At 36.2% G+C, this 26876-nt stretch overlaps 2 protein-coding genes across 2 annotated transcripts in view; one reads left to right on the top strand and one right to left on the bottom strand.

Annotated features, from left to right (window-relative positions):
- Positions 1-62: 62 nt before the first annotated feature.
- On the bottom strand, positions 63-14441 carry LOC126457627 (60S ribosomal protein L8). Its single transcript, XM_050094098.1, has 5 exons — positions 14294-14441; positions 13995-14139; positions 13202-13343; positions 836-1054; positions 63-385 (listed from the first exon to the last, which is right to left on the bottom strand). Exons 2-5 carry the CDS (start codon positions 14130-14132, stop codon positions 108-110), a joined length of 777 nt encoding a protein of 258 aa, XP_049950055.1. The 5' UTR covers positions 14133-14139; positions 14294-14441; the 3' UTR covers positions 63-107.
- A 291-nt stretch (positions 14442-14732) lies between these two features.
- Positions 14733-26876, top strand: part of LOC126457626 (ATP-dependent RNA helicase DDX3X) — a 166355-nt gene continuing 154211 nt past the window's right edge. The window contains exon 1 of the mRNA XM_050094097.1: positions 14733-14968. Within this exon, the coding sequence (XP_049950054.1) occupies positions 14924-14968 (45 nt within the window). The 5' untranslated portion in view covers positions 14733-14923. The remainder of the gene's footprint in view (positions 14969-26876) is intronic.

The raw sequence follows: 26876 nt of genomic DNA, 5'->3' as shown, positions 1-26876 counted from the left end.
TGCGCCGTCAACTACAGAAAAACCTGGTATGCCAAAAATAATGTATCAGAAAAACCAATTAATATCTTTGAATCATTTTATTTGCTTAATTTTTATACAACCAGTATTTAATCATCTCCCTTCTTTGTGTCTGTTTTGCCACCACGAATCCTTCCAGTTCTTCTGGCAGCAATAAGACCAATCTTTCTACCAGCACTAGTTCCACGTTTAACTGTTGAAGCTTTTCCAATGTGCTGATGGTTACCACCACCATGAGGATGTTCAACTGGATTCATAGCTACTCCTCTTACTTTAGGCCAGCAATTACGCTTAGCCTTGTATTTATGATATGCACGCCCAGCTTTAAGAATTGGCTTATCAATTCTTCCACCTCCAGCAACAATGCCTGTAAATGGAATAAATAACAGAATAAAGTAATTTATCATGAAACATTTACAATGCTGCTTAAGTACCCGACAGAGAAAAATTGACAACAGACCCAGGAATGGTCATCTCTTACTTCCCAAATCAAGCAGTTGCATAAGTAAAAGAAATATAAAAGAAATTTTACACAACTTTTAGCTATAAAGAATGCTTTGAATTACCTTCTAATACTTTGAGAGATAAAAAAAAAGATGTTAGCCCATTAACTCAGAAAGAGCCTCTAATATTACACTCATGATGCTTCAGAATCAGTTCTAGAATTCATCATCGTGAACAGGCTAACAGTTACACTAATACGTTTATGAAGAAGAGATTTGCATAAATTTAACTGAATGTCCACATTAATTCAACACATACAAGTCTCACTGACCACTAAAACTGGACCACTACACTGTTTTACAATAATACCTACCAACCATGGCTCGATTGTTTGAAGGTATAACTTTCTTTGCACCTGATGGCAACTTCACACGAGTTTTCTTAGTGTCTGGATTATGCGCAATCACAGTTGCATAATTGCCCGACACACGAGCAAGGCGACCACGGTCTCCTGTTTTCTCCTCTAAGTTGCAAACAATTGTCCCTTCTGGCATTGTACCAACAGGCATCACATTTCCAATTTGCAAGTTTGCTGTAACATACAAAAAAGGTGATGAAACTGTCAAGACTCTACTGGGAGTAAAATACTTCATATGCTGGGGGCAGGGAGGGAGGCAACACACCATTAATTTTTAGTGCAAATGAAATTTACTGCAAACACTACACACACTTATTTAAGTTCAGGGACATGTACACAAACACTAGATATTATATCAATGACATTCAGAATAAAAACATTTATTGTACCAGAACAAACATAAATGTTAATATTTTAACTGATCGAACAAAGAGACCTTCTCCACTTCATGCTTGCCCATTTCAATAGACGTAACAAGTAAATTTCGTTGGTGTGTGCCGCACTCATTCTGCTGAAGGATTCATCACATGGACAGTTTTTCTGCAATAGAAATCTGCCATACAGGTATTGCCACACATTCACCAGATGGGTTACACTTGAGTGAAACCTGACCAGCATCCAAGACCGTAGTGAAATATGACATCACTTGACAAAGGAGATAAACAGCAGGAAGACAAGTACAGGGAAGGACCATTATAAAATATGTTTGGGCCCCAGGTCAAACAGTACTGGCTCATAAAATATTCAAACCCCCAGAAAAAGAAGCTGGTGGGTGCAACATACCAATTTAGAAACACGCCAGTATAAAACCATCATGTTAACACTACAACTTCACCTTTATTAGAAATATACAATTGGAAACACTTCATTGTAACTAATTTTAGAATCTCAAACTGTCTAATTATTGAAGTATGCACTGTCTCCCACCTTCCAAATGATTTGGTATGTGAATTACAGTGGGCCCTTCCATTTAATCTGAACTCCAAACCACGGCCCATCTTTTCACTTTTACAAATGAATGCCAGAGGAGAAATTAAGACATAACAAACAGCTAATAATTTAAGTGCTTGTACACATGATGCAGCAGTCAGAACACTACTACATTCCATAACAACATACAGGTAAGGTTAATAGCACTGCTTTGCTAATTGTCTGCAGCAACATTAGAAGCTGGGTTGCACAATACTGTCATATGATGTCAAGTGTAAATGCTTTCTCAGGTAGAACACATATTACTTATTAATTTGGGGGTCTTGGGAAGAAAATTTCTAAGTTACAGTACATACTGGACACACTGTACTACTGTATTTTAGTCATCTGTTTTGTGTCAACACAACAAAAGCAATTGCACGGGAACACACAATTTCCTTGAAACTCAACTTTGCTGCAATTTTAATAGCTTATGTGTGAATGACATTAATAAAGGAGAAAAAGTTTACATGTTCCAATCTTTCACCTCAACAAGAATTAAATTCCGAATTATTTAGCAATACAGAAGCACTGTGTTGTTGTTAGGTATACAAACAAAAGGAACACAGCTTTGCTAGTATTTGGAATGAACTTCCTTTTTCAAAGTTGTATGAAAAGAGCATGCGCAGTAGTGGGCTAAAGCAAAATTATTTGTTAGAGTATCAGTTCTTACCAGTCAAAACTACAAAAATTTAACTGAAAACTAAAACAATGAAAAATTCCCAGAATTCTAAGAAATCCTGGGTTTCTCCCCATTTTCCCAGGCATGAAAAAATTTCAGAGTTTTTCCCGGGACATATACACCCTGATAAAACACTATTTGAAGTAGGCACAGGAAATAGCTTTCATCATACTTTCGGATTTTGGATGCAGTGAAATAGTTCACATTCCAAACCGCCATTGCAAGAAGTCAGATAGGATATCAAATACTGACATTCACTGACTACTGCCAGGCAACCAAGGACTATTGATTCATTGATAGGGAGATGTGCCACATAACTGCTAGCAGGGATGTATGTTTCCCGGAGGATGAGAATTTTCCAAATTTGAAGATAGAGGAACATAAATCACAAATACCTTACAATTTAAACAAAAAGCAGTTTTTCACATAATCTATACTTCACCAGGGTTGCTACAAGTTTCCCCAAGTGAAATTTCCTGTTTTCCAGACAAGTTTGAGCATTTTTTCCTGATGAATTTTGAGTTCTCAAGGGTAAGTTAAGATGTAAGTTGACTATTTGTCTTTGCAGGTACAGGAAACAATAGAGCAAATGAGGAAATATCTATTGAAAAAGCTTTGAAGCAGATGGCATTTCCTGGCATGAACAAAAATCTTAAGTACTAAGATTACCTTTTGTAATGAACTGTTTTTGGATGGAGAAAGCAAGCCAAAAGGTATATGTATTTCATTAAGACCACTGGTGTTAAAGCACATTTGGTGACTAAAATATGCATTTCCTTGGAGATGCAAGACACATTTAAAATACCTTCACTGATTTCAGAAGTAACCTCAGAAAAAAGTAGGTCCCTTGAAAGAAGTGTGTAAGATGAAGGACAATCGTGTAAACCAACACTGTAGGTGACCGGCAATAGTAGCATATGAAGTACCAGTGACAGATGATTTCTTCTTCTTCTTCTTCTTCTTATTGCCCATACTAACATATGAACTACTTTTGAAGTGCCAAAATGTACTAAAATAAATAAAATGTCTATAAAACACCACACTGCACAATGTACTTGTAGTAAGACAGTCAATTCCTGGAATCTGTTGCCCATGGCATCTGGCCTTCTGAGGATCACCCCAGTCCTGGGTCCATGAATAAACCATGAAAATCTGCTGCATTACGCTACACACAAAGAGACATGGCCAGCGGGTGGATCAGTGAGACTAGATCTGATGGGCAGGACTTGCACATTAGTGGGAACCGAATGGCTTCAGATCAGCAGACTTGATCCATTACAGATACCCGCAGAAATGGCTTCCAGTTTAGGCGCATCGTGGAAATCAAACCTTGTGGCCAACTATTCACGAGCCACAGGCAGCATGTTGTTGAAATTAGACCACCATGATCAATCCGCGCAACGTATAATTTGTTCAAATACTCAGAATCAATAATGAGGATAGGTAGCAACTCACTGTAAATATGATTGCCAAGCTGCAAACAGGCACATAGAAAAATGACAATCACACTCTCTCAACTAAATTTTCAGACAAAGCCTTCATCAGGAAAGGAGAGCAAATGTGCACAAAATCACTCAGGCACACATGACCGCTGTCTTGGGCCACTGTGTTTGGAGAGAATCAGATCTAACAAAACCACTCCTCACACCTCCCTGCCTCTTGGTGGCAGCTGCTAGGCTAGTGGCAAGATGTGATAGAACTGACTGCAAGCCGTGGGGAGTGGTATGAAGAACAGAAGCAACAGGAATGAGGGAGTAGGGAAGCAGCACACGTACTCCACAGCGCCCAACCAGTGACCATGCATGACACCTCAGTAAACAACCATTTCATATACTGACAAAAACAAGATTTTTCCAGTGTTTTTTATTTTTTCAAATTTCCCTGACGTGTGTGAAATTCCCTGATTTCCAGAACCTGTGACAACACTGTTCACATACTGAAGAAATTTAATCATAGATAGGGGTAATGAATACTTATGGTCTTGACAGTGATTGATGGTGATGAATATTATGACAAAAAATAGATCACACAGTTCAACAAAGTGTTACAAGGTCAATCACAAATTCAGTGAAGGGACTGACCATTTTATTTATAACTTGCAAGGAAGACTTCCAAAGACACACAAATGTCAGTAACTTCGGAAGGGATGAATAAAGAAGAGTGGAAAAGCAATTACACAACAATTCACTCACTATGATACACTGGAAGAGGTACCCCAAAGGGCACACATATCTCCATGTGAAGTGAGTATGAAAGATAAAGCTTGGGGTTGGCATACACCAGAAACATTAAAGGCACATCTAATAGAAGGATGCTCTCAAGTTCAAGGTGATAATTATAAAGAAACCTTCCCACCAGCAGATAAGCTCAAATTAGATATTCTATATATGGCAGCTGAAAGGCACCTTAAGATCAAACATGTTAACACCATCTCTATTGAAACCTCAAGGAAGGAAATATCTTGTCATTCCACCAGAAAACTTTGTAGCTCCTGGAAAAGAATGGAGAAAGCAGTTTATGGACTTATGCCTGGCCAGAACTGCAATAAAAAAATTGATGAGATGACATGTAAACAAACTGAAAATATGCTATTATTTGTAACAGACAAATGTTTTGGAATCACATCAAAAATCTTTCAAAGAGATTTTTTAAGACTAAAGATTTAAGACTGGTAAGCTAATACCTGGCATGGGAATTACAGAAATGAGAAAAAATTGGATCTGCCAAGAAAAGTTTGAGAAATTTGAAACAAATGAAGACAAGCCAATGTCAACAACTCTCAATCTCAATTTGGCCCCTGTATGTACTTTATCAGGAGGCAATGGGTATTTATACAAAAATGTATTGTGTTGTCTATATCCTTAATAAATATGATCACTGTTTTAAAAGCCACTGGCTGTTAGCATAGGCATCCACAACAGAGACATGCCCTCGTGCAATCTGCTCATTAAATTCTCAATTTCTAACAACAATTGTCTGTGATTGTTCTAAGCCTTAGATATTACACTGTCTAGCACAACTGGAAATAGCAGTTGGCATGGTTCTTCAATAATGCATCTAACTGGAAGACAAGGGTCATCTTGGCTCAAAATCTATTCTACCTGCTAATTTGAGGCTGGTTTCACAAGGGATATCTCATCTAATGCAATACTAGTCCTGGGCTACAATTTCCCCAAAAGATATTGCTTTCAAAATGCATTTTGATAAAGTGAAGGCACGAAAATAATGCAATAAATCTGCTGAGATCATTGGATATGAAATTTTGTAAGCATAGTGTTTTTGCTGATTTGTTCTGTTGCCCAACAGGCTACTGACAAACTTACTTTTTTCCCAATGTCAAATTTTTAATTCAGATTGTCAATCACACTTTTTGGTATATGACTGACAATACTTGTTTGTAACTTCTTGGCTGCCCATATTTAATCAGGAAGATATATTTTCCCATCAATGAATAAAATAAGTTTTACTTATATCCTTATTAATAGTAGAAAATGGTGTAATTTATGTATATTAATGAAATACGCAGATCACTTAAGTATCAAAGAAATCATGCCTAAAAACATTGAGTGATTACCCAGCAACTCTTTGAGGCTTAGTTTTTTGTATTTCCTCTCAGATATAGTCCTTAGGGCACAATAAGTCTCAAACTTACCAACCAACAATGTAAGGAAACTGATGGATTGCTATTCGCTGTAAAGAAAACATGTCGAGTTGCGGACAGGCATAATGAAAAGACTGTTACACATCTAGCGTTCGGCTGAAGTCTTCTTCAGAAAAGGAGAAGAGAGAGTGTGCATGCATGCACAAAGCAAGCAAATCTCAAACATGACCATTTCCTGCAACTCTGACCAGACCAAGCTGTCGTAGATGACCATCATGTGTGTATGAGGTGTGCTTGCTCATGAATGAATGTGTGTGTCTTTTCCTTTTCCTTCGTTTTGACCAAAAGTTAAATGTGTAACAGTCTTTTCATTATACCTGTCTGCAACTCAACGTGTCATCTTTACAGCAAGTAGCAATCTATCGTTTTCCTTATAATTTCAACTTGCCAGTTTCCACTGTTATAATTACTGATCAGCTATACCAAAAATTTTAGAATATTGCCCCCTATTGGTTAGATTTCTTTGGACACCCTTGCTTGTCATAAATGTTGAGATATCTAAAGGTAAACAATCATAAGCTAAAAACTGGTTCTCTCTAGCTACGGCAACAGAAAAATAATGACCTTCAGTGATGCAGGCTAGGTAATAAAATCAGTGGCAGATACTCGAACTGGTTCATACACACATGGAAAATTCTTTAATTTTGTGGTCTAGTAGAAAACAAACTTTTCTACTCGTGAAGCTGATTACATGACTGACAGCTATTCAAAATTTTAAGTTATATCCATGAGTCACAAAGCAGGTTAAAATATATTTGATATAAGAGCCATACAGCCAGATAAGATAAGAATCTAGTGACAAATTCTAAAAATATTTAGTCAGAAAGTAGCAGTCAGACTGTTAATGTTGAACATCTGTCTTCTAAAGAAATATTAGTTGATACTTTCACAAAACCCCTCAGTAATGCTAGACATGAAACATGTAAGAAACTTTAAGAAACTTGCCTTGTAAAATAAGTTGGAGTGTGGCTTCATTTGAACATAAAACTGTGTTTGCATATCAATATAATGATATTTTTGGAGTATGTACATTAATATTGACAGCTTTCTGTTTACTCCTTGTTTTTGCTGTTAATTTGCATTTGTGTATATGTAATCACTGCAAAGCACATACTATTTTTTCATTTAACAAAATCTTTTGCACAACTTTCACATTATACTAAAAATGCTGAACAGTTTCTACAGCCACTGGCACAGCATGGGATACTGTAACTAGGCTTTATAAAATTTGTTGCTTCCCAAAAATAGGTTATTTGATGCTGAAGTACGAGAATTGTTACTAATAATGAAATATACTTAGTTCGGTATCAAGCAGCTGTATAAAAGCTATACAGCTATTTTTTAAACAAATGATTTTACACAAATTGTGTAAGAATGAACACACTCCTGTGTTGATATAATGCTTACACAATGTTAGAGCAATTGAACAAGGAATTTATCGCAAGCCCGGAAAATTTGTTGCAACACCTAGTGGAATTCTGCACCACACACAAGAGATACAATTTCATCCATTGCAAGGTTTTTAAAACAGTGTGAGAAAAGCATTGTACTTAAATCTAAATCTAATTAGTAACAAAGTTTAAGTGCAAGGTGTTGTTTAGTAATTTTACCGTGTGTGTGACACACACACACACACACACACACACACACACACACACACACACACACACACAGAGAGAGAGAGAGAGAGAGAGAGAGAGAAATAGTCTTACCAGATCCACAGAATTTACAATTCTGTAAATACAGCAAGGCACTGGCACAACAATTGTTGAGTGTGACAGGTTTGCCAAGGCATATTCACAATTTGGCCTTCTCATCTTATAAATAATTGTAATTCTTAGAAATGTGTGAGCTTGCTTTTTTTGCAGTAGTTTGCTCAAGGTAAAGTAACAATTTTACTCCGACTTCTGAAGGTTAGTATGATGAATTATTCACATGCCCCTGCTGTGTTGGCAGCTCTTGCACTGCATGCTGATGTTGGCAATTTGATCCTGTTGTTCGTGTCAAGTCAGGTGATAAGTGTCAGTAGCTAATGAGAATCGCTGTTATCTAATAACTTGTTTTGGTGAAAGCTAAGGATTAGTGAGTATTGATCTGGTTATTGTGGGCTATAAAGTTGGTTACTGGTTTTCGTCTGTTTCTCTGGATGTAACAATTCCCTTCGGATACTTTTTCATATTCCAATGTTATGCTACGAGTTGTGAAATTAAATAATGTGACTGGAGGAAAGCTGTCTGTGGTAAGGGATTGATCTCTAGTGGAGCTGAGCTCTAGGTTGGGTTAAAACATTACAGTTAGGGTTGCAAAACACAATGAATGTGACTTGAGGAAAAATGGGTGTGGTGGAGGGGCTGCTCTGTAACATTAGCCAGATAATTGTTTCGAGAACTTTGTGGCACATTTTTGCAATAATTCATGAGGTTGTGGTTATACTGGAACTTAAGAGTGCAGTTTGAATTTTAAGAATATTCTGTTTTATGATGACATTCTGCACAATAGGGCCTATATTCCATTATGCCACACTGAAATTTCACACATTCCACACCATGACATTTATCAAATGCTTTTCTCATTGGTTCTGCCATTTTGTCTAATCATCCGCCACATATACTGTGTTCACATATCACTCACCACACAACCAGTTACCAACTGCAGCATGCGACACAGAAACCACCAAACCACAAGCGCACTTTTACCTGATCAAGTACCCAAATGTTTAGCTAAAATTTTAGCAACCCATCAGGACCTTAAGAACTGCTTTTCTTCAAGAGATTATACTTTTTGCACTAACATTTTTAGTAATTCCTTGAAACTACTTATTTTCAAATAAATTGTAATAAAAATAAGGTGGACCAAAATTGTGCCTCTTCCTGAGGGCAGACAAGTGAATAAAAGTAAAACCATGAAAGCTAAACACAAAACATCCACAGGTGGCCACAATATTTGCCAGTCCCACTTCAATTGCAAGGTTTTCATATCCTGGCCAAATACAAATATGCCAAATCTGTTATCAGCAATAAGAATGGCAACAAATGGTTGGAAACCAACCACTACTAATTCATGTTCCAAAACAACATTTCTGCGACTGCTCTTCAAACCGGATTAGAGATAAGTTATGAAATTTTAACCCCCTTTTACACGACTGACTGACTTGATTGACGTGAGAAGGTATACTTCAATACCCCTGGTGTTACAATCCGCACTGATTTTCACTCGTCTCATGTGGTCATATTTCATTTAAACATCAGCAGCAAAATTGATTGCATTGGGAGAACTGTCTGCTGCGCAGTTTACCACCTGAACAATGTCAAGTGCAGTTATGAGAGACTAAACATTTCAAAAAGTTTACAATACACTGCAGTAACAAAAGGTAGGAAAAACCAACGAGTTTATTAATGACCAAAGCAGAATTCATAGTGGACCTTCTTGTCAAAAGTCCGTGTTAATTAAGTACACTCTTGACAACAAAGAATAAGAAGTGTCATCCAAACATTTCAAAACACACATTGATTTGCTCAAGATAATGTGTAAAACATGTCAAGCAATATCTAGAACACAATAAATAGTGTTTTTCGTATTCATTCTTAGTATCTTGTTTCCTTGCTATATGTCAAATAACATCAAAATTAATGTATCTCTTAACTATAGCAGTATTGCATTACCTTTCTCATGTACAAGAAATGCAACTGTTACATAACAGTATTTCCAGATTATAAAAAAAACATAACTCTTTGGTAATTTCCAAGAATGTTTGCCTATTGAAGCCGCAGGCTCCAAACAATATACAGTAGAGTCCCATTAATCCGAAGTAATTGGGACCGGACCTTGTTCGGATTAGCTGGAATTACGGTGTTGAATTTCTAGAATGAAGCATACCAAGCAGATAAGTAGGTACACCGCAGTAGAAAAAAAATGGGAACACAGGTGGGAACAATGGCTCACTCTCACTCCCTGCCCTTGTTGAGACCTTTGTTGTGTCTGAGGCCAGTGCACTGCCAATTGGCTCGCAAAACGCTAGGTTATGTTAGTTATCAATCGCTGGCATGCGTAACAGTTGTATTCGTTCAGGTTTAGTTGTGTACATATTTTCGTCACAAGTAAACAGAAATATACATTACCTCAGAGAAAAACTGAATGCTTTGAAGCAGATAGACATTGGTGAGAATGTGTCTAAACTGTCAACACCACTGGGTATTGGTAAAGCAACCATTTGCGATTGAAAGAAGACCGAGTGAAACTTGAACATACTTGTGCCACATCTTCGGAAAAAAACACACTATAATTTGGCAGACTCTGAAACAGTCTCAGTACGATGAAGAGGGTTAATCTTTTCCTTTGGTTTCACAGAAAAGAGAAAGAGGAACTCTTCCGAATGGAGCACTGGTTCATGAGAATGCTGTTTACCCAAACACGTTAATGAATGGTGACGAGTCAGTGTGAATATGGGTTGGTTGAACAGGTTCAAAAAACATCATGGAATCCATAAGCTAACAATAACTGGAGAGAAGCTTTCTTCTCCTCATGATGCAGTGAAGGAATACTTAGGGGAGTTTGACAAAATAAGAGATGTGACTGTTAGCATGTAGCAACAGTGCTGGTAATCACAAGGTGCCTTTAATGCTGATAGGCAAATTTGCTTGGCCCAGAGCTTTTAAAAACTGCAACACGAAGTCCCTGCCGATATATTATCGTAACCAGAAAAAAGCAAGGATGGATGGTAAGCTGTTAAAAGAATAGTTTCAGGCCCAGTTTGTTACCTCTGTTGAACAGTTTTCTAAGGAAAATCATTTGACGGGTCAACAGAAGCGTCCGATCCCATGCGTCGGCTTTGACCTGTGACGTAAGGGTGTTGTCGTGTGTGACGTCATGACAGCGCGGAGTTTGGTTTGAGTGTGGCTGTCTCCAGTTCTGTTTTATCTTATTTTATTTACTTTTCTGATCTGTTCGTTCTATCTCGTGAGATTTTTTTTTAATTTAAAAACACTTATTACTTATTTTAAATATCTGTTTCCTCGAATTTCTGTTTTAGTTTATTATATTTATCTTTCTGATCTGTTCGTTCTATCTCGTGAGATTTTTTTTTAAAAAAGAAAAAACACTAATCAGCTACTGAAGCATCTTTATCTTCTATGGGTTGCAGGGGTTACGACCCCTGGGGAGGTGGGTGGGTATTCATGCATGGCTGTCTTCACTTACACGTTGTAGCTACGCAAGGCGTCTAAATTTGTTTATATTTAGTTTGCCCCCCACCCAAAACACCCCATTTCCCGCGCTTGTCCCGTTAGTGTCATTAGGGTTCTTGTGGAAAGTGTGTGTGTGTGTTTTTGTTTCCACCATATTTGTGACGTCATGGGTCAAAGCAGACGGGTGGGATCGGACGCTTCCGTATTTCCTCATTTGTCTCCCAATGCAATACTTTTGATTGATAAGATAAGATTGATAAGTTCTCACCCCAGCACTGAGGAATTATGTGATGGAGAAATTGTGGCGAAGTTTTTGCCGTTAAATGTTACACCACTTCTACAGCTGGTGGACCAGAGCGTACTGCAAACATTAAAACCAATTTACAGGAAACTATTTTCAAGAATGCTGATAGTATTCCTTTAGTGGACTAAACAAAAAAAAGACCAATGTGAAGGATGTCATTTATTGGGCCACTGAGGCATGGCAGAATATTTAACAAAATACTCTACGAAAACTGTGGACATCTCTTCAATTCCAGGACAACCTAGTTGAAAATGAAGAGGAAAATCTACTACAAATGATACAGACAATCCCTTGACGTGACGAAACTAGTGAAGGAGATGTAGATGAGTGGATGGCAGCTGATGGGGCGTTTGTGGAGAACCTTATTGACACTGATTTGGTTGCTGCTGTGACAAGACCAGGAAGAACTGGACTGCTGTGACTGAAGCGACAATGAGGCTGAAATTGACAAAGGAGAGCTGCTGCCACACAGTGACGCAGCAGAAGCTCTTTACCTCGCACTATGTTATTTGGAGCAACAGCCCACTGTTACACGTGCTGATTTGCTGTTTACAAGACACTGGAGCAGCTATGCGTCATAACAGACTGCCTAGTAAGTTTGACAGCTTTTCTTTCACTGTTATGAATTGTTTAAACCTAATTTTTTCTTGCCAATTTTTCTAATACATGTTTACTGTGCTATGAAAATTTAAATAGTGTGTGTGTGTGTGTGTGTGTGTGTGTGTGTGTGTGTGTGTGTGTGTGTGTACACAGCAGCTTACCGCACGATTTTCCATACTTACACTAACACTTTTCATATTCAGATTAACCGAATGTTCGGATTACTGGGGTTCGTATTAGCAGGATTCTGCTGTATATCAAACATGTGATTCTAAATCGATCATGCAATTATGGTGGCAGGTGTTATGAGCACGTTTATGGTGGCCACTACAGCAACGACTAAAGAAGAGCATTACTAAAATAGTAGTAATCATAAAGGAAACTACCTACCTCACTCATCATTGACATTGTCGAGAAATTCCATTTGATGACTATGCTACATCAAGCATACCCTTTTTGCCGTAACCTGGGTAGACTGCCAGTGTCGCGCAAAAATTTGGGTAGTGTGTCACATTTCCGACAAAAACTCAAACAATTTTCTACATTGCATAAACATGGGATTAGATTCTTCACGAGGCAATCGGCCAAAGAAACATCTGCAATACCAGACATCCCACTCACTACCAACAAATTGTTTGGGTTTTCCTAGCAACTCACAAATAATTTGTCGTACTGCAAGGCACCACAATCGCGTGATCAGTTTAGAATCGCACGTTTGATATATATTGTTTTTCGCCTGCGGCTTCAATAGGGAAACATTCTTGGAAATTACCAACGAAATCAAACTGTTACACAACAGTATTTCTAGGTTAAAAAACGTAATTCATTAATTAACACACTACAAACAACTTCATGAAACAAACAGTTGACACTTAACAGATAATTGGTTCATTGCAAGTCAAATTACTAAAAAAGGTTATACCTTTCTTTCCACAGTACAGGAACTGACCCGTGTACATGCCTTCTGGCGCAATAAAGAGTTCTTTACGCGTCTTGAATCTGTATGGATCCCTGAAGTGAACAACTGCAAGCGGAGCCCCACGTCCTGGATCATGTATGATATCCTGAAAGCAATTTGTCATCATCCGACAAAGCAATTTGTCAACAGACAGCACAAAGAAATTCGAATATATAATTAAAATTCTAAACATATAACCACTTTACAGGGAGTTTAACATATATGTTATACACGATCAAATGAGAGCATATGTAGGGCTACACTAGCCATAGAACACCACTTATCAGCTAAGTATATGGTCTTATAGCATAGCCATGAGAAGCACGTCTTAATTACGCCGCTGAAGACATTTACCTAAATAGTCATTACAAAGGACGAAGTTATTTTCTTGACCATACACTATGGAACTCACAACAAAAGAAATTCATGCCTAGTATGTCATTCCAGGCCGTTACTTTTACACACCACTTACTTACCGACAGGAGAAACAAAAATGTCACCTTTCGCTAGAAGCTAAACCGCAAATAGTAAAATAACAATGGGACGTTAAACAAAGGAATTGGTGGTCCAAGTCAATACAAACCAAGACATTAATACAGAATCAAGAACTGTGGTACAGTAATGACAGTGCCGTCACACAGCGTATTGATCAGATTCAAACATTCCTAATGCCCGACGTAGATTGACGTAACTTTAAGAACGAAATGTGTATTATACATTTACGAACTATGCATGAAAGGTAAACGCTGATTTTTACCTTAACAACTCCTTTAATATAACCATGGCGTTCAGCGAAGTCTAAAGCTCGAAGTCTTGGCGCCCCTTTCCTGTGTTTTGTGTGGGAACGAAACACACTGCCAGCACCCTTCCTCTGAGCTCGTATCACACGTCCCATTTCTAACCTGCAATTAAGTACGGGACATGTTAGCGAAAAATCTCTGTTGATATGCAATTCAGTTCACTCAACTTAATAATCACAAATAAATAATAGGAAAATGTGAGAATAGTAACAGAATATCTCGATTGAAAGAGATTTCCTTCACACGTTAAAATTACCAGCTTTCAATCCAACTCGTACACTCCTGAAGACCCACACGGAAGCAGCAGGAAATTGAGTTCGACGACTCTCGCAAGTCGATATATCGCTGTACAAGAGGTCGATGGAACTACTCGAACAGTAATTTGCTTCTTTGCTAATGAGATTACAATAACAGAATTCTTACGTGAACTAAAGAATTTGATCTAAATAAAAAATATGAGACTGAAATAAATAGGAATTAAAATATGTCAATGGAAAATTTGGGAAGGAAAAAGTGACGTCAGAGGTAGCATGTATTGTATGAGCAGTAGATGTGATACCGCCATTAGTAGTCTTCTAAGCTTTAGCATTTCACGTCTACGTACACCAGCGATACACTTATGTTTTGTTTTGTAATTACTGTTGAGTTATTCACTTAGACTTGTTTTAATCATAGAACAACAAACTGATTTCGGTTGTGTCTTGAGTTCTGAAATTCCAGTAGAACTTTCGTAGACAATAGTTTTCTGACGTCGGTCACTCAGCTTTAGATCGATTAGAAGTTCTAAAATTTCGAACATCAACGTCAATATCCTTTGTGTGAAAACTACGTGAAAAGACAACGCTTGCAAGGGGTGTTTTAAACAAAAGTCTTGCTTTGAAGTAATATGAGTAATGTACCCAATCAAAATGGATCAGGTCTAGAGCAGCAGGTAAAGTTCTCAACATACGTTCTGAATTTTTTAGTTGCCTTGTTATGATATTAGGGCGAGTGGCAGACTAATGGAGATAACGCAAGCTGAAAGTGACGTTTGATGAAAGTTAGGTGGCTGGTCTGCACCTTTCACTAAACAGCCTTAAGTTTATTTGATAATCATTAACCTTTGTTATAAGAAACTTAATATGGGGGCTAATTTTTGACGTGAATGATGTTCTGTCTTTACGTGTCTATAATGGCGGCCGAAGTACTTTCTACGTGCTCGTAATTATGTGTAACCGAATTACCGTTACTTATGTTATGCTGCGTTATTTTGTAGACTTATTGTGTTGTGGAATTGTGTGTGGTTGTTGCTCTCTTCAGATGTAATCGTTTAAAAATAATTCTCCAAAACACCTTGCATTACGGCCAGCTGATGTTTAGAGTGACAGAAACAGATTTGTCAGCAAAACAGCTGGTTTTGGATAAGTTTTTGAGTAGGGACCCGAATTTGTTGGATTTGTCGCTGCAGTATTATAGACGTCACTTTCAGTGTTATTCTCCTTCATTAACTGAATTGTCAGCTGTTTCAATCTTGTAAGATTTCCTAAAGACATGAGCAAAGATTTAGTCTAGGGTGGGAGCAAAATGTCAAGAGTCCACTTGGGCAGGTATCTGTTGGAAAATGGAGACTTATTATGTGTATTTAGGTTTTCACACGCTGTATTGAGGTCACCGAATTTCAGTAAATCTTTAGTATAGTTTTCATATTTACAAATGATTTGAAAAAAAATCTTCCATCTGGCAAATGTTGGACGAGTATACATGTAGATAAAAAGTACAGTAGGTTGATAATAAGTCATGCTTGACCTTTTCTCTCCGTATATGTTCATTTCATTAGTTCTTAAGGAAATTATGATTAAGAACTGCAAAATGTCATGGCATGATTTGTCTATAAGTTTCGTTTTAAGTTTCAAATTTTGTATGTGATAAGGTTTATGTCTAACACATTTGTTCTGTAATTGGGACAGTCTTCGTAGGTCTTTCCAAGTACAATTCCTATTGTACATTTTTACAATAAAGTTTTTTTTTTTTTTTTTTTTTTTTTTTTTTTTTTTTTAATATGACTCTGTAATTTCTTGTAAGTTAAACTGGTTACTAGATATTACATGATTCAGTTTTTACCGTACTGAAGCATTATTTGTGGTAGGTAGTAGGACAAGTTTAAAGTTTTGCCAAAAATGTCCTTGCTTTGTGCAGGTAACGCTGAAGTGTCCGTGCCACACTGTTGCCACATTATTTGTAAATGTGCATTATATGTGGGTCATTGTGTCAGGTGACCCAGTCCAGAGGATACGTAGACCTTTTTAAATTTTGTTGAAATTTGTAGGGAATGCACGTAAGGATCATATACGAAATTCTTCAAAGTTTGTGCTCCAATTAGCGCTTTACACAAGGCCACTTTCTCCAAAACTGGAAATGCATGAAAAATCTTAAAAGTTCAACTCATTCTTTCTGATTTAGTAAGTCTTGCAACTTGCCATTTTGACAACAATTTGTTCAGAATATAGAAATAACAAATGATTTGATAGTAGTATCCAAAGCAAATTTCTTTTCATACTTGCAGAAAAATTGTCACATTTTATACATAATTGGAAAAGGAGCAGGTAGTGAGTAAAAGGCACTGGAAATATAATCATTTGTAAATATATTTTGTCCACCTGTCCAAAAATTAGTGAATTATAAAATTTATTGCAAAAGTATTCGCTGTGTTACCAGTCTGACATTACCAAAAGTATTAGCAGTGCCTTCTTTTTCTGTAGTTGCCACCACTGAAAAGAGTACATTTTCGGTTTGTCAGAAACACCTATTTTCACTTTGGTTTCGTGCCTGTTAAATGTTGCAATGTACGCAAATTTTCAGTAACACACATGATCAGTGGGAGAGGGGGGGGGGGGGAATGCACTTTATGGCCACTACATAAAGTTTCTATATTGTTGATTTTTGTTTACTTTTATTGAAAACATACCTTTTAAGATGATGCTGATGTACAAGTAGGATACTGAATCTGAAAATGTTGAATGGGGCGTTCATTGTGAAAAGTGACATCTACTACTTAGACTTTAATTTGTGGGTTAAGTTTAAATGAAAAATTAAAAAAAACTTTGTGTAATTTGGTTGGAGAATTTGTTTAAATTTTTTTTTTCAGAATTTTAAAATATAAAATAAGACTAAATTTTCCAAAGGGGGCCATAAAATACTGCCCACTTGATATTGCCTGGGTAGAGAGACTGACTTTCACTACCTCAATTACACTAAAAAAAAATTCATTAAGCTGAACTGGGAAAAAGAAATTAAAATAATTATAGAAACTGGTTGGAAGAGTTTACTGAAAATGATTGAATATATAAAAAATTAAAATATGAAGTACACAGCTGGATTGGAGTCTTTAAAATAGGAGTGCATAAACTCGGAGTGTGCAATTAACACAGTACGAAAACTGAATTTCTGTCTACTGAACACTGTCCATTGCTGTTTTCGAGAAGTTGCCTCTACAGCATGTGTGCATGGCAGTTTGATTGCCAGCACCCAGCATTTTCCCCTGCTCTGTGGTTGCCACTCATGCCGAGATTCCTGCAATGTTTTTTATATCTTGAATCCTGCTAAAAATATTGCAGATGTGGCTGTAGCATATAACATTCCACTTTGGAGGCAATTAACGTTATATTGAGTATTTCTGTTTTGTATGTGATACAAATCTTTCTCAAATTTTTTGGTAGTAAGAAATTGTTTTTCTGAACTTCTGTCTGGGAAGGTTTTCCTGCCTGGACAAGTTCCTTGTGTTCACTAGAAGCTTCTTTCCATGTTTTCTCTTTGGATGTACCAGTATTCCTTTTTCCATTTGATTCTGTTCTGCTTTTAGCACTTTTTTTCCTTAAATGCCAATGTCTTCCATAGAATTTTTTATGAGCAAACCATGAGAATATGAATTCAGAATGCTAGGTTTTTTTTTTTTTTTTTTTTTTTTTTTTTCCCCCCCCCTTGTGATCAGCTGGTTGTAATGTAAACAATTAAAACATTCTTATTTTGCATAGGGTTGCCCCAGTTCACTAGGGTTAGGCTCACTAATTCTTGCAGTTGAGTCATTCCATACCAAGTGGTCCAGGAAAAAATAATTGGTTGCCTGACCATCACAGAAAATTTGATATTTCGCATTTTCAAGCATCTGCAGTTTTTTTAAGTTATTCAGTGATCGGTTGCTCTTGGACTTTCAAATATTAAATAATTTAGTTCAGCACACTGTTGATATTATCACCTAGATGAGTGTGTTCTGTAATATATTTTTAATAGCTCAAATTCATTGGTTGCAAGTTTTAAAAAAATTAGAAAAGTAGTTTTCGAGAGGAGTGATTTCTCAGCCTTAGTTTTTTGTGCTGTTACCCTGATATAGTGTGTCAGTGATGAGAAGCTTACTGTTTAAAAAAGACATTAATTAAAAATTATTAATTTTTTTCACATGCATTATCTTGAGGGGTCAGACAAAAATTTGAAAATTACACACTTAATTGGCCAGTGTGATATCAAACTTCATTATGAATTTCAATGTTGAGATTCAGTTGACAGTGAAAAAAAATTCTATATTATATATTTTAAAAACAAAGATATGTAGGCTAATGGAATAACATATTTGTTACATAATTGGAAACAATTCAAATTAAAGTGAACAGTGATTATTTGTTGAGCGAGTCCATTTTGAAAGTTTTAGCAGACAGCATCTGCAAGTCTGTGCAGGCTTGCAGACGAGTCTGTATAAGGCGATGTGTTGTCTTCCACCAACATCTGTCCACTTGTACTCTTTTTAACTGTGAATTCTTGAAGTATGCAGTTGAAAAATGGAGGTTCATTGTTCTATTCGTGTTCTTATTACCGAAGCTTGTCAGCGTGTTGTGGTGTCTTTCCAAAAGACACTACTTTTATTGAAGATTACAGTGAAGAACGAAGTGATTTTACTTGAAAGAGTTGACTTAGATGTTAAATCAACTTGTAAGTACTATTGAAATTAAATACTTGAAAAGTATTTCATCATGTTTTTGTTCAGTCTTGCTTTGACCCTTTTAAGGTGTAAGAAGCCTGTAATAGAAGGTCTGAGAAAAATAATGTTCGATCGTTATTCTAAAAGTAAAAGCAATTTTATAAGTATAATACCAGGAAAATCACTGTGTCCAACATGTTATTGTAACATATTTGTTACTAAAATAGGAAAGGATATTGATAAGTTAAAATAGGCCTAAAGAATTTTGTGGCTTGTCAGAAACCACAAAAAAAAGGTTGATTCAGCTTGTGAGATCCCAGGTGTATCATCTGGTAGTAAAATTACAAAACAGAGTGAACAAAAAAGACCTTTTGTCTTGGATGCAAAAATTGAGAAAGTGACAGTTAGTCAAAAAGAATTGGAAATTTCAATTCGAAAGAAAATTTGTACTAAACCAGATGGAAGTTCTCAAAATTCACCAACTGAATATGATGATGGATAGAAAAGCTAAAAATGAAATGCCATATTTCAAACAGAGTATAAAATTAAGATAATCTTTTTTAATGCCAAATTATTTGAGTTGAGCAAACGTTAGTGGTGAATTTAATGTGTCAAAATGCCGGTTAATTTGACAAGGGGTTCAGTAAAAGAACGGGGAATTTTATGTACATTACACAAGAAAAAATGCATTTAATTGGATAGGCAAAAACATGATTGAAAAGGTTATTAAGTTTTATGAAAATAACAACAGCACTTTGATGCCTGGCAAAAAAGATTACTTTACTGTGAAATAAAATGTTACTATGGTTCAAATGCAAAAAATGTTAACATTGAGTAATTAAAATCGGGTATTCACTGAATTCAAAAAAGGAAATCCTGACATTAAAATTGGAAGGTTGAAATTTTGCAAGTAGAGGCTGAAAACGCGTGGTGTTACTTTGTTTGAATCACTAGATAGAAAGTTGATGATAGGTGGGAGTTAACTATGAAGGCTGTTTGGAAGTTCTGGTAAGCAGAATGGACAGTTGCAATTGCACGATCACGGCAAAATCTCAAAATTATGCAGCCAAACAGGCTTTACTTTACATGTTTGAAGAATCGGAAGGTGACTATTTGATACCTGACTATATAGAATACAAACAATGGACGACACAAGACTGAATGGAAATGGTGACATCACAAAATTGCGAGAAGAATTTTCTGAAATGTTGTTAGCTAACCTTGAAATTCTGAAATTGCATCTTTTATTGCTCAAGGTAAATTAATGAAGGGCAGAGTTAACTTCTTTGCAGTTGCTGAATGCAATGCACCTGATACTGAGCTTCAGTAGTGTGAAAAACTTGTCCCACTGACACTAAAGTAGCTATAGTGGCTTTTGTTAACAATGAACAGTGTTGCATTGCCGAAGTTGATAATATTGATGGACAAAACCAAGATGTGGATGTTGCATTTTACCACCCATGAGGACCAAGGTCCTCAGGTGTATGTAGTTTGGGTTCCAGTTAAGAATGTGCTGAGGAAGCTGTCTTCCCTGGAATTTAAAACTATGACTGAGCGAGATTTAAACTGTCCAAACTGAGTGAGTGAGGAAATTTCTCAGGTAATCAGTGAACAAAGTAGAGAAAACAGATCAGATGAGAACAAGGTACTGTAATTTGCTGGCTCATTTTTACTTTAAAAAAAAGTAGTCATAGAAATGTATAATTTATATACTTGATATTCTTTATTCCACTAGCCTAGATATTGCAGATCTCAAAAACAATATTTTTAAATTTTCATATTTTTTCTCCTAACTTTAAATTGCACGTCAAAGTTGAAACTTGTGCTGAAGTTTCATAATGTGAAAGTCTATTATGTGTGTGATTCTCAGATTTTTATCTGGTCCCCAAGATATTGCAGGCCAAACAATTTGTTTTTAAAATAGTGTATTTTTTAAGTGTAAGCTTATCACTATTGATGTTCTATAAAAAGTAACGATATTATATGGTGTAATAGCACAAAAAATATTAAGGCTAGAAATTACTCCTCTTTTGGAAAACCACTGTTGAGAAATTGAGATTTTTGAGTCAAATGACTTATGGAATAAATCCAGCTAGGTGGTGGTGGCCAGTCTATGCTGAAGTAACTGCTTTTTATCTTAAAGGCCTAGGGCACCTATAACTGAATAATTAAAAACACTCAGATACTTGAAAACACAAACAAAAAACTCTTGCCACCTCAAACAAAAATGGTTGTCATTTCTAAATAATATAAAATAAATTTTAAAAATATTTTTGAGTCCTCTCGGAAAATATCATTTTTCTGAGCAACCAGTATAGACTGATCTAGTTTTTTTCTTTTCTTTAAAAAAAAAAAAAAAAAATTCAGTCTTTACTCTGATACATCTTTGTTTAACTTTTATCTCTCGACCAGTTTGTTGAAATTTTCATGTTAATTTTCCAACAAGTGATAAGCTTGTATTCATGTCTTCGGTGGTTGAGATGACATCATTCATTTTCACAAAAGGGTTACAATGTGGTCAAAGTTTCATACCAGTATCAAGATTAGTGCTTTATGGTGAAAGTGAACCTGAGTGTCTGTTGACCCAATTATAAACCTCTTTGTCAATTAAGTGGCTTTCGTTCTTGAAAATAGTTATTTCAGTTTTTAGACTATTATAGACTTTGTTCACAGTTAAGTGGGTAGTGTATGATCTTAGCCTACTGTGAACTTGCTGTTTGTTTTGTGCCATATTTTATCACTTTTTGTAATAAAAATAAAAACTAGATAATTGACATGTTGGGAAATTCCATAGAAAACTGACATTTTTGTTGTAGTTTAAATTTGTCGCATAGTCATATGGGATATATTAAAGCTCAGAATGTGTAGTTTCTACATTTGGCAACACAACAATAAACATAGCAGGAGCTATGCAAGAGAGGCACAAATGCAAACAGTAACAGTGCCTTGTACAACAGCCATTATTGGCGGTTTTCAGTAAATTAATATAAGTATTTCCTTGTATATTAAACATACTTTATTATGGTCTCTTCTATCATTTAATGTAGATTTTCACAGCTTGTTGATTATTCTGGTGTGGGAAGATAATAATCAAAGTAGCTTCAGTGTTTTTAGTCACCAACATGCTGTCTTTTTCAAATGTTTTGGGTGGCTGCATTCTTAAACATTAGAATATACATTCAGTGATCTGAGAAAGGGAATGCATAACAAGTTTCTAAACACTTCAATAAACAATGTGACAGATGCAACAGGTTTTTTAGTGACTCGTGTAATCTCCATTATTTGTTATGTTAGTCGCAGGCTGTGTTGACAGTTTATCTGCTTCATTTGAAATCAGTTTAATTTTGTGATTTCATTTAACAGATGCAATGTTACTGTGTGTCACTAATAATGTACACAATATTTATGATAATTAGAATATATACTTTTTTTGGTACGAATAGTTGAAACACGTATCGTTGGCCACTATGGCTCTCATGACCCAAGCAGAACACAAGAGAAATAGTCTAAGCAAGAAGCACAGAAGAAAACAATGGAAAGGCAAAAGGCACATGAAAATAAGAAGCAGCTCTGAGAAAGTGGGAAAGGTAGGAAGAAAATTCAGCAAAAGGGACAGAAGCTTCAAGGATCCATAAGAGACTATTAGAGAGTGCTGGAAACAGGCTTTTGGGGAAATAGCATACACTATAATTTCAAGTAGTTCTTCTGAAATATCACCATATAAAAGTGCTCAGTCATTGCAAAGAACTGTCAGAAAAGTGAACTAAGCTTTACTCAACAGTCATGGAAAACGAACATAGGTTATAACAGAAATGTTTTCAAAAAAAATTTTGTAGTGTCATTTTGTTATAAGAGATCAGCTACAACTACCAAAGAAACAAAACCAGTGAGGGTTTTCTTCTGCAATGATAGTTTCGTGCCAGCTGCTGGTAGGTGAAATGTAAAAGTTGAGAGAGAAGCGCACATGAAGATAAAGACAAGAATGCAAAACAAGCTGATGAAGTTCAATCTGAAGGAGGCTTCCTTTTATTTACAGGGAAGTATTCTGATGTGAAAATAGGGATGCCAGTGTTTTACAGACCACATGTTTACCCATTTGGCTCTTTGAGACAAGAAATGTGCTTGTTTGTAGTGTGAAACTTCTGAATTTCTTCTTAGTCAGATTCATTTAGAATGTAGAAATATCTACAACTGGCTTTGCACGCTCAATTGTGTGGTATGTACAACAAAAACTGTAGTACAGGAATGTGTCACTTGTGCTTACTGTCTAACAATTAGTAGACATCTTGTAGTTTGAAGTGCAGCAGTCAACTGAAGGCCTTCAGAATTGCAAGATCCATAACACTTATTGGGATAGAAGGAAAACAATTGTGAAGGAAAAGTGGCATCTTCTTGAAGCAAGAGATGGACTAACATTGTAACTTTGGAAAGTATAATTACACCTATATAATGTATATTAACAAGTGTTGGAAATGCAGAAGCAGAAAGACGCACACCAGCCAGGAAGTGTGCTACTGCAAACAGAATTTACTGAAAACTATTGTATAAAAAGTCAGTATGAGGCAAAGGCCACACGCTGGATCAACGATTACACTGTGACAGTATATACTGCAGTCATAATCCATGGTACGGATTCTATTAATGATGTCAAGTATCAGTGTTATGCTGTGATTTCAGATTGCATCAGACACACATCTGCAGAAGTACAGATCTTCAACAATACAGTTATCATATATGTTACAATACAGTTATCATACATGTTGAAGAGCATTTTGAAACTGTTGAAACCATTACAATCTGGAGTGATAATGTAGCCAGTCATTTCAAAAATTGATATTCCATGGCATCTATGTCAGTGAGCCCAAAATACTGTGCATGAAACTTTTTTTGGATCCTGTCATGGTAAGGGTGTACATGATGGTGCAGGTGCTGTTGCTAAAAGATATGCTTGAAGGCATGTCTTCCAAGGTGGTGAACATATTACTAATGCTAGAGAGTTCTGTGATGTTCTTGTGGCTGGTCATTTGAATATACAAGTCCTGTTTGTCACTGAGAGTGACATGCAATAACAAAAACGTGAACTAAGTAATTTTTTCAAACGTGTAACTCCTTTCCAAGGCATCAAAAGAGCACATTGTGTAAAATGAAACAAGTAGGAAATATGCAGGTGCTATTCTATGAAAACATAGATGTGGCTGCTGTTTCTTACACAATAAAAATTGTCAGTCTTAATAATAGCAGTAATGATTCCTGTAATGGTATTTTACAAAACAGCAGTGAAAACTTTCATAATGTCTTGTATTTTTGTGAAAATGAACATTTTAAGATTCTATGGAACTCTCTGTACATGACTGATGGATTGTCCATTGTGAGCAACTTTGATTCCGTCAGGAGCCATTCTGCACAGCCACCATAGATTGTAGGGAAGGAGAGGCAACGGTTGACTGCTATGTACCTCTCCTTCCTTGTCCACTGTGGTAATCAAAGGTGTCCCAGTAAAGTTGTTGGAGTGATGGCTGAGGATTCAAATTCTTTTCAAGTGTTATGGTTCTTGCTGGTACATCAACATACAAATGGCTTGAGAAAATGAATCAGATTATGTGTGAAAGTGACATAGTGAAGAAACTACAATCACCACCGACCCACTGAATCATTGTGGTCATTTCAAGCTCAGTGAGGGTATATGAAAGTTAACCAGTGCGGAATGTTTTATATTGACACGTTTCAGTGATATGGCTGTAGCTTTAATAAAGTAATTACTTCTGACTACTGTGTTATGTTTGTCTCTTTTTGTCACACCTCAATACAACCTTACTACCTTCACTAAACAATATGCCACACAGTAATTGCAGTTGGTAAGAAGTAAGGTAGGCTACAGAGATTAAAATTATATATTAAGGGTGACACTGAACAGTATTGGCACTTGACAAATTGTTGGCTCAGCATCAGTTGGTTTTTGCAGTGTGCAGATGTTAAGTTTCTCATGCATTGTGTAAGTTTCATCCATAAGCAGCCTATTGTGTTAACACATAATATGTGAAACTACCATTCTTACCATTGAGGATGTGAAAAAGTAATCATTGTTTCCAAAAGGGAGGAGTTAACGTGCCCGTTGTCAATAAATAATGCTATGTTTGTCAGCCTCGAATGACCCGTCTGCAATTTTTTCATGAATATTGTATACATGTATTGCAGGATGAGTCCACTCCACTGTATAGTTTTTACCCAGTTTAAGGGCACAGAAAATATTTTCACATTTACAGGGATGTAATTGTTTTGATCACCTCCATGTCACAAATTCACAGCTAATATAACTGTCAAGTTTAAAGCTACTACAATGCAGTGTAGTAACCATAGAATTTAAAGGCAACAACACTTCAGACATATTTTGTGAAAGACACAGCAAACAGAATTTTTAGTGGGCACAAAATTAGTACTCTAATAAAATGATAAAATCCAAAAATTTAAGTCAGTTTTTTACCTCAAACAAAACACAAAAATAAAAGTAGATGTTTATGATAGGTAAATGCTCTGTTCAGTGACGTAAACTATTAAAAAATCTGTGTTGTCAATTTTAAGGCACATGGTGTGACATGTAGACATTGGTAGGTGGAGTTTATGTATTTGGTAACTTTATATGCTTACAAACACATACTCAATGCACTGAAATTGAAGCAAGTTGGGTCATCATAAATAAGGCAAAAAAAAAAAAATTAAAATGAGAACACACATTTTAGCGCATGAAACAGGAGGAGGAAGAACTTCATGTGTAGACTTCGTTGGGGGCAAAACAAAAAAGCTTTAAAATAGTATAGATATCTCAAGTTTATTCCATGGAAATCACTTAAGTTAATACACCAACACATCCATATTCTAAGACTTACATGCAGAATTATAGAATCTCATAAATGGCAAAAAAGTTTTTAATCTGAAAGTATGCCAAAACTAAAGGTTGATTGTTCAGTATAGAAACTGTGGTTTCATCAGAAATGCCCAAGATCTTACAGAGGCAAAATTCAATGAGAGGAATGTTTTTTTTTTTCTTTTTTCTTTTTTTTTTTTTTTTTTTTTTTTTCCCCCCTAACACATCTTTTAGAAGAAAACAAAAAGTAGACTTGTCAAAGGGCAATTAGAAATAAACATTAAATTGACTTTAACAAACTAAAAAGAGTAGCATAGGAAGTGATAATACTTTTCACTTCAGAAGTGTGGGTTATCACCAACTCGTAAGATGTAGAGGAATTGTACACGAAAAGCCAGAAATACTCAGACAAGAAGACGAGAATGTAAATTATGAGAATTTTTGAAGAAGAGCAAGGTTAACCAGTTTAACTGAGCAGCGGGTAAAGTATCTTGGATAGTGAACATGCTGCAGATATTAACAAAAGAGGCAATGGTTTGAAAGTTACTGAAAGAAAATAAATGATAAAGTGTAAGACGAGAAAACCTTCAGTGGTACAGGGTTTGTTAAAGAGAAGGGAGGGGTTTCGAGTAAGTGATAACACAGGCATGATAGAATATACCGAAATTACAAAGAAGCGTTCAGAAATGTGCCAAGAGGATGTACAAAGATACAATGAAAATATTACAAGGCAAACAGTAAGAGTCTGAAGAAACAAAAACAAGTAGTTCATTGTATTTCCAATGTTACCATTGTGATGACAGGTGGTATCCTCCTGACCACGCAGAGATTGTGCTTTTGATGCCCGAGCTGTCACCTCCACGCCCATGCCAAAGTGGCGACCATTTCAGAGCACCAGGGCTATGAGTACTATCCACCACACCAAGTGGCCTTTGCTCTGGCTGGGTGGTGCCTGTGTGGAGACCCCCTTGTTTTAAGTAGATGGCATTGTGACTAATATTTGTTGTTGGGGAAGCAACCAAACTTATC

The sequence above is a fragment of the Schistocerca serialis genome, chromosome 2 (genome assembly GCF_023864345.2).
Source record: "Schistocerca serialis cubense isolate TAMUIC-IGC-003099 chromosome 2, iqSchSeri2.2, whole genome shotgun sequence".
NCBI lineage: Eukaryota > Metazoa > Arthropoda > Insecta > Orthoptera > Acrididae > Schistocerca > Schistocerca serialis.
This window is presented reverse-complemented; position numbering and strand designations above follow the sequence as displayed.